This window comes from Chiloscyllium plagiosum, chromosome 4 (assembly GCF_004010195.1).
Source record: "Chiloscyllium plagiosum isolate BGI_BamShark_2017 chromosome 4, ASM401019v2, whole genome shotgun sequence".
NCBI lineage: Eukaryota > Metazoa > Chordata > Chondrichthyes > Orectolobiformes > Hemiscylliidae > Chiloscyllium > Chiloscyllium plagiosum.
This window is the reverse complement of record NC_057713.1, coordinates 36,293,631-36,302,736: the sequence shown is the minus strand read 5'-3', so window position 1 is coordinate 36,302,736 and position 9,106 is coordinate 36,293,631. Positions and strand designations below refer to the sequence as shown.

The window sequence follows — 9,106 nt, the reverse complement described above, 5'->3', positions numbered from 1 at the left end:
GGCTGGTACAATTGCAACATTTAAGAGGCATTTGGATGGGTATATGAATAGGAAGGATATGGACCAGGTGCTGGCAGGTGGGACTAGATTGGGTTGGGATATCTGGTCGGCATGGACGGATTGGACCGAAGGGTCTGTTTCCATGCTGTACATCTCTATGACTCTATGTCATGCCTTCTAGTTCTTTTCAGTTAGAGATTCAAAGTTAAATGAAAAATGCCATAGCTTCATCCAGTGGAGCTTGTTTTGCTACTCTTCATACAACAGATGGTTTAGTACAGTACTTGACACATGACATGTGGGCTATGTAGTCTCACAACAATTAGTTACACTTGTAAATGAATAAATCTAACACCCAACCCAAAAGAAAGTTCTCCAAAGCCTCATTTTCTTCTGCCAATGAAGGAATGTTACGTTCGTTGGACGAGGTCTTAGACCAAGATCTTGTCTGTCTATTTCAGTCCGTGTTATTGATCCTTGGTGTCCTAGTCATTGCCCAAATAATGCCACCAAATGCAGATGAACTGTTATCAAAACAAAAAATACAATACTGAGGATAGTAGAAATATGAAATAAGAATAGAAAATCTTGGAAATGTTCAGCAAGTAATATTGCATCTCTGTACAAAAACAGAATTAACATTTCAGGTTTGACTGTCATGAAACCCCATCAAATGGGCAGTAAATGTTGACCTTGCTACATGCAGAGAATGCATAATTTTAAAACAGATCCACTCTTCTGTAATGTAGCAAATGCTTTGTTTTTTTTTGGAATGCACAGGTGATTGAAAAGTTTACAGTCTCGCACATCTCTGCATGTGTGGTAACCAATAGAATTGACTTCTGCTCAGGCTGGAACTTTCAGCTTGTTAAGCAGATTAGAAGGAACATTAGCTCTCACCCAATCCTTGATTCTGCATCCATATTTCTGCAATGCTCCTGAGTGTTCTTACCTCAAACAGGTAGTTAAGAGCATCTTCTTCAGTGCTGACCTGGTGAATTGAGAGCCCTCGGACATGCACGCCATAGTTGTCCTCCACTACCACCATGTGTCCATCAGTTTCCAAACTATCAGGCAGGCTAGACAGTAGGTCAAACAGAGTCTCGTTGTAGATTTCCAGGTATGAGACGTATACGGTGAGAGAAAGATCCCCCTGTTCTTCTACCTCTTTAAAAATCTGTGAGCAAGAACATTGAACATTTTACCTTTTTATTCTCTACTAGTCTTTCTTCTGTTATAAGGTTTGGATCTTGCCTAGGTACTTTCTCTGGCACTCCGTTGCTAAAACTAAAGTATTCCCTTGTGATTGAACTGAATATCCATGTCATTTAATAAAACAAAGAACTGCACATGCTGGAGATCTGAAACTCAATTGGTCACTGCCAAAACTCTCAGTTGAAGAGTCACCAGACTCGAAATGTTAATTCTGCTTTCTGTCCATAGATGCTGTCAGACCTGCTGAATTTTGCCAGCAATTTCTGTTTTTGCTCCATGCCCCTTATATGTGTATTTCTTCAATCTCTTCAGATGTGCACAAAAGCAATTCTTAGAACTGAAAAGGCCAGATACCAATCTGTTAAATTTCATGGTGCTTAAATATAGGTATGATTGATTTCATTTAATCTTTTAAGACAGAGAAAGCAAGAAAGAAAACATACATTGCAAAGCCTATTTGCAGACGAGAACAGGACAATTTATAGTGGACAACAGGGAAATGGCAGAGAAAATGAACAGTTATTTTGAGCCTATCTTCCTAGAAGAAGAAATAGAAAATATCCCAGAATGACCAAGGAACTTCAGTTATCAGAGCCAACATGAATTTATGAAAGGGATATCATGTTAGAGTTTTCTAAAGATCTTACTGGTAGCATAGATAATGGAAAACTAGTGGAATTAGTGCATTTGGATTTTCAGAAGGCTTGTGGTAAACTCCCACTCTATAAGGTATAGGAGCAGGCCAGTTGGCCAATCAGGTCAGTTTTGCAATTTGATCATGGTCGATACACCATTCTACTACCTTTTCCTCATAATCCTTGATTGCCTTACTAATCAAGAACCTATCCATTTCTGTCGTAAATACACTCAACAGTGTGGCCTCCACAACGTTCTGAAATGTTCTGTGAAGCAGTCCCCCAATTTATGCTTCATTTCTCCCATGTACAGGAGAGCACATTGTGAGCAGCTGCTCATAAGACCCTAAGCTTTCAGTTGTCTACCACATTCTATTCTATGGTAATGAGTTCCACAGATTCTCCAACATCTGACTGAAGAAACTCTTCCTTAATGTCAGTTCTAAATGAGTGTCCCTTCACTCTGAGGTTGTGCCCTCAGGTCCTAGTATCTTTTACAAGTGAAAACATCTTCTTCACATCTGTTCTATCCATGTCTCTCAGTATTCAATGAGTATTCAATAAATTTCAATGAGATCACCTTCATTCTTCTACACTACATTGAGTACAGACCCAGAGTCCTCAGCTGCTCCTCACATGACAAATGCTTCATCCTTCCTCAGATGCATGCTCAGTGAATCCTTGTAATCAATGGGTATCGTGAGCTCTATTCTGATGAAGGGTCACTGGACTCAAAATATTATTGCTGCTTGTCCCTTAACAGATGCTGCCAGACCTGCTGAGATCCCCCATCCCTTTCTAACTTTTTTTAGAATTTAAGATGGTGGCACTGGCAGGTTAGGAAATCTTCGGGCTCTGTGCCCATACACTTCTACTCCCCTGGTTGGCTGCATTCTCCTTTGCTTTTTGTTTAGTTTCTTAAATTCTTAATTTCTCTTTTGTATCAAAATTGACCTTTTATTCTTTTCTTCGGCTACGGTGGAGGAAGGAGGTTGTGAGGGCTTGCTGTGGTGGTGGCAGTGGCAGCGTTGTGGCTCTGGGTGGCCATTCTTCATCGCCATAGTGGCTGTGGCTTTACTCAAGGTTTCATCATTGATGGGTCCAGTCTGCCCCAGTCTGATCTGCCCCAAGTCTCAAATCTTCTTCCATGCCAGTTCATTAAAGCCTTCAGCGCCCCTTACTTCAATAATCTACCTATCTCTTTTTAAACAATTTCAGTGACCCAGCCTCAATAACTCTCTGGTGTAGAGAATTCCAGGCATTCATTCACTAACCTCTGGGAGACAAAATTTCTTCACACCTGTTTTAAATGAGCGATACTTTCTTCTGTAACTATGTCCCCTAGTTCAAGAGTCCCCCCACTAGTGGAAACATCTTTTCAGGTATGTTTCGATAAGACTACTCTTCATTCTTCTAAATGCTGATGAACAAACACCTATCCTGTTTAGCTTTTTTTGATAAATCAACCTCTCCATCCCAGGAATCAACCCTAGTGAATCTCTTTTGAATTGCCTCCATGCTAGTACTTATTCATGGGCACCATAACAATACACAGTACTCCAGGTGTGGACTCACCAACATCCTGTATATTTCCCTATTTTACACTGTAAATCCTGAAGCAATAAAGGCTAGAATTCCATTTGCCTTTCAATCATTTGCTGTACCTGGATGCTAACTTTCAGATCACTCTGTTCTGAACTATTGGAGTTTCCTCCATTTAAGTAATTGTATTTAATTCTTCCTGTCAAAGTGCATGACTTCACACTGTACTACATTAAACTCAATCTATCAAGTTTTTGCCCACCACCTCAACCTTCCTATATTTCTTTGCAGATTTCTTATATCCTCATCTCAATATACCCTCCCCACCTATACTGAATCATCAGCAAATCTGCTACATCACATTTGCAAGTTATTCATATAGTGGTAAAGCATCAAAATCCTAGTACTGATTCTCGTGGCACTGCACTGGTTACATCTTTCCAACTTGAAAATGCCCATTAATCCCCACTGTCTGTCTTGTGTGTTAATCAATCCTCAGCCCGTGCTAATATATATAATGCGATGAGCTCTTGCAATAACCTTTTATATGGAACCTTATCAAATGCTTTTTAGAAATCCAAACAGACTACACTTACTTATCCTCCTTTATCAACTCTGCTTCTTATATTAGATTAGATTCCCCACAGTGTAGAAACAGGCCCTTCGGCCCAACCAGTCCACACCGATCCTCCGAAGGGTAGCCTCTAACTAATGTACCTAACACTATGGGCAATTTAGTATGGCCAATTCACCAGACCTGCATATCTTTGGATTGTGAGAGGAAACCGGACCATCCGGAGGAAACTCATGCAGACACAGGGAGAATGTGCAAACTCCACACAGACAGTTGCCCGAGGCTGGAATCGAACCTGTGACCCTGGAGCTGTGAGGCAGCAGTGCTAACTACTGAGCCACAATGCTGCCCTTACCTCAAAGAACTTTGACAAATTGGTTAGACATGGATTAGGATTTCCAATTTTGGGAATCCATGAAAGAATGTGTGGCTGAATTTTCATTCATAACAATGCAGGAACACTGATCACACATGGAATGATACACTTGGTTAATAGGAGAGGAATCCCAAAAAAACAATTATTATAGTTTAGTCACTGCAAATCATACCTGCTGAATTGCTCTTGGAATGATACCACGGTAATCATATTTCTCTGTAGCTCCAGTCATTGTGTAGGTTTTTCCTGCCCCTGTTTGTCCGTAACACATTATTGTACCTAAAGGAAATGGGAAAAATAGTCTGTAATTTATACATAGTACTTTTTTCCTGTATCTTCCTCCTCAGATTCTTTGGACAAGGCAGGAAAGGAATACTTTTTGTGTGGTCATCAAGGTGAGGGATTGGAATGTTGAAGAAAGAAAGAGTATTCATTTTTGAGCTGACTGGGTGGTGGAGGCAGCTTTTCAAATGGAAATTGGATAAACACATGAAGAGAAAATGTCTGCTGGTTTATGTGTAAAGGATGGGAGCTTGGGACTAGTAATGTTGTTTTTGTAAAAAGTTAGCACAGACATGACAGGCTGAATAGTGTTTAGAATGTTGTCAATGCTGGGACTTGAACTCTGAACATTGTCAATGCAAATAAAAAGAAACTGCATGTGTTAGAAATGTAAAGCAAGTCATTTGCCTCTCTGTCGAAGGTTTGCCAGTTGGAAAATATGCTGTAAATAAGTGATGTAGACACAAAAGTTGGAAATTTAAAAGAAGATGATGCTGGGAATATGCAAACAGGCGGTGAAAAAAATTAAAAAAAATCCCTCCCTCAAAAGATCGTCTTTTTTTATTTTTAGGTTCAGGATTCTCGTAGTGTCTTGTATATTTCCTATACTCTTAAAATTATTTCCTGTCTCCAGCAGCCTTTATCATCTAGTTTTAAATGGCCCATCATGACTCTTCTGGTTCTTTGGAGGAGAGCTATTCATTTAGCCCACATCCTTGTTCTGCATTCATAGCTCTCTCTTTTGTTCCCATCAAATACTTAGACAATTTCCTTATAACAGTTATTATTGAATCAGATTCATCACTAGTTCAAGCAATGTATTTCAATTCAGTGTCAAAACTAAGCTCTTCAAATTGCCTTTGGTTCTTTTGCCATAACACTTAAATCTATGATGTCTGGTTACTGTCCTTTCTGTTGCTGGAAACAATTTCTCCTTATTTATCAAACGTATTCATCGTTTTGAACAATTCTAACAAGCCTATTATTATCTTTGCTCTTAGTCAATTTCACATACATTATTACATTGATGTCCTCTTGGAGCAAAACATGAACTCTTGTTAAAGGAATTTAGAATTTAAATGGTTGACGTTCTTGGCCTCTAAACTCCAACTTACCAGAATCCAACACATACTAGATGCAGATCCATGGATTCCAAATAATTGTATGTTAATATCATACAAAATAAGATAAAGCATTATACATCTGGGTTGACTTGGTTCCCAAAACAGAAGAAATCCTGTTGGGAGATAGCTTTGAGTCCTCCATTATAATTATATTAGGCAAGCTAACATCATAAAGGTTTACAAACTTCCAGTGGGGTCATGCCAACAATAGCTCTACCAAATGTCAAACACCAGCCATCTACATTTCACCACCCATCACTACATGTGGCACCATCAAAAAGCAGATTGAACTGACAAACAACTAAAAATCTAGTTTCTGGTCTCTCATTCACATCTTGTTATGATGCCAAACAGCTAAGCATATTTCTTTCTATCTGCTGACAGAAGGCATACACACCTGAACTCAGTTTCAAAGTGATGTCAGTGAGGGAAAAGAGCCAAAAGAACTTTCTCCTCACACAACACCAACCTAGCATCAATGCTGATAGCATAGTACTGCTGCTGCAGGTTGGTGCCAATAGTAGTCAGCATCCTACTTTCTGACTTGCTTCATCTGATGACCTGAACCACACTGGAATGCTGCTTCCAGACTCGCTATCTTAATCCTAAACCAGAGAAGCTGTGCAAAAGTCCCCCCATTCACAAACAGCATGACAAATTTATTCCAGTCAATTATAGTTCCATAGTCCACTCTTAAATGTCAACAAAGTGATGGAAGGTTTTGTCGACAGTGCTATAGAGTGGCACTTACTCATCAAATATTTGCTCACTGATGGTCAGAATCCATACTGCCAGCTCCACTCACCTCCAGATCTCATTAAAGCCTTAGTTAAACAGAGGTCAGGTGATGGTGATTGCCCTGAACATTAAAGTAGCATTTGACCATTTTTAGCATCATGGAACCCTAAAAAAGTTGAAATCATTGGGAATTTTGGAAGAGGAGAGGAACTGTCCACTGATTGGGACCGTGCCTATCATAAACAAGAATGACTGTTATTGGAGGTCAATCATCTCAGCTCCAGAAATTTGCTATAGGAGTTCTTTAATGAACTTCCATCTGACATAACCTTGTGCAGGGTTACAGGGATCGGGTAGTGGGGTTGGTCTGGGTGGGATGCTGTTCGGAGGGGTGGTGTAGACTCGATGGTCCAAATGGCCTTCCACACTGCTTCCAGTGCTTCCACACTGTAGGGATTCTATGATCCCAAAAACTTAGAAGTGACAATAAATTATTCATTCAAAGGTTGACTGGGAACAGCCACTTCTGGGTAAATCTGCAGCAGAACGGTGGTGGTGGGGGTTGCTGTTCAAAATGAAATTGGCAAGATAAATACACAATTCATAAGTTCATAAGACATAGGAGTAGAATTAATCTGCTCTGCCATTCGATCATGGCTGATATGTTCCTTACCCCTATTTTCCTGCCTTCTCTCCATATCCCTTCAGCAAAACTCTGTCTCACTCCTCCTTAAATTTACTCACTGTCCCAGCATCCACTGCACTTCGGGATAGTGAATTCCACAGATAAACATAAAGAAGAAAATGTTGAAGAGGTTGGATAACGTGTAGGTTGGTTGGGTAGTTGACAATGAAGGAGAAGGTCTTAGGTTGCAGGATGATATAGATGGATTGGTTGAATGCGCAGATCTGTGGTAGATGGAATTTAACTCTATTACGTGTGAGGCGATGCACTTTGGAAGTAGTTACAAGACAAGGGAGTACTCAATGAATGTTTAACAGTAGGAAGCTCAGAAGAACAGAGGGGCCTTGGTGTGTTTGTCCATAAATTCCTGCAAGTGGCAGGACAGGGTAACAGGGTAGTCAAGAAGGAATATGGGACACTCCCTTTGTCAATTGTGGCTAGATTATAAGAGCAAGGAGGTTATGATGGAACTGTACTTTGTTTAGGCCTTAATTGGAGTACTGTTTGCAGTTCTGATCATCGCACTATAGGAATAGTGTGATTCCATTGGAGGGGTTGCAGGGGGCTTTTACCATGTTGTGGCCTGAGATGGAACGGTTTAGCTATGAGGAGAGGCTGGATAGGTTTGGGCTGTTCTCTTTGGAGCAGAGCAGGCTGAGAGGAGACATGATTGAGGCATATTAGATCATGAGGAGCATGAATATGTTAGATGGAAAGTAGGGAATTTTGTGACAATTAACTAAAATCTGGAATTCTCAAAGCCCTTGATAAAGTGATAATTGGCTGCCTCATGAATCGCAATATTTAATGTAGGGTGTGTGATTTATATGTAGTTTAATGTGTTTATTTTTAAGTTTAGACCTCCAACTGTATGAGCCCAACCGTGCATATTTAATACTTTATGTAACAACTTACTAAATGCCTTTGGAAATCCAAGTACAGAGGAGCCTTGCTTATCCGAAAGACATGGGCAAGGAGTGTTTTGCTCGGTTAATCAAATTCCAGATAATCGAATGCCGGATAACATAGTTTAGCCAAGCATCGGGACCTTGCAAGACAATCCAATATTTGGATAATCTAATGCTGGGTATTCGAGGTTCCTCTGTATATGCACTTTTAAGTCCATGAAGAGTTGAATGATTACTTTGTAACTGTTTCTGTAGCCATGGTGATTTATTTTAAAACAATAGCAAGATAACTTCCAGAACAACTAGGTTTTTTTGTACACTAGGCAAGTTTACAACCAAGCAAGGTAAACAATTTGACATCAGGGTTTTTGTTAGAAAATTGTGAACGTGTTTTTTTAAACTTATAACTTAGAACAATAGTTTAATCCATAGCTTTTAAATAAAGGTTTTGTTTTAATTTCAGTTTGGGGCATATATGCAGTTTGGAGATGGATGTACAAAGCAGTGGTCCTGAGAAAGGGAGAAGTAGTAAGAATAGATTATCTTAGATTGAGGAGTTTAGTAATAATTCCAGAATATGAGACTGATTAGCAAGGTTAGAGCTCATGGAATATAGGGAGAACTAGCCATTTGGATACAGAACTGGCTCAAAGGTAGAAGACAGAGGGTGGTGGTGGAGGGTTATTTTTCAGACTGGAGGCCTGTGACCAGTGGAGTGCCACAAGGATCGGTGCTGGGCCCTCTACTTTTTGTCATTTATATAAATGATTTGGATGCGAGCATAAGAGGTACAGTTAGTAAGTTTGCAGATGACACCAAAATTGGAGGTGTAGTGGACACAGAAGAGGATTACCTCAAATTACAATAGGATCTGGGTCAGATAGGCCAATGGACTGAGAAGTGGCAGATGGAGTTTAATTCAGATAAATGCAGGGTGCAGCATTTTGGGAAAGCAAATCTTAGCAGGACTTATACACTTAATGGTAAGGCCCTAGGGAGTGTTGCTGAACAAAGAGACCTTGGAGTG

General features: G+C 39.9%; 1 protein-coding gene across 3 annotated transcripts in view; it reads right to left on the bottom strand.

Annotated features, from left to right (window-relative positions):
- kif9 (kinesin family member 9) overlaps positions 1-9,106 on the bottom strand; it is a 114,707-nt gene that overhangs the window by 87,915 nt on the left and 17,686 nt on the right. For all 3 annotated transcript variants that reach the window (XM_043687968.1, XM_043687969.1, XM_043687970.1), the window contains 2 exons: positions 4,515-4,621; positions 953-1,177 (listed from right to left, as the gene is read on the bottom strand). In XM_043687968.1, coding sequence (XP_043543903.1) covers positions 953-1,177; positions 4,515-4,621 — 332 coding nt within the window. The remainder of the gene's footprint in view (positions 1-952; positions 1,178-4,514; positions 4,622-9,106) is intronic.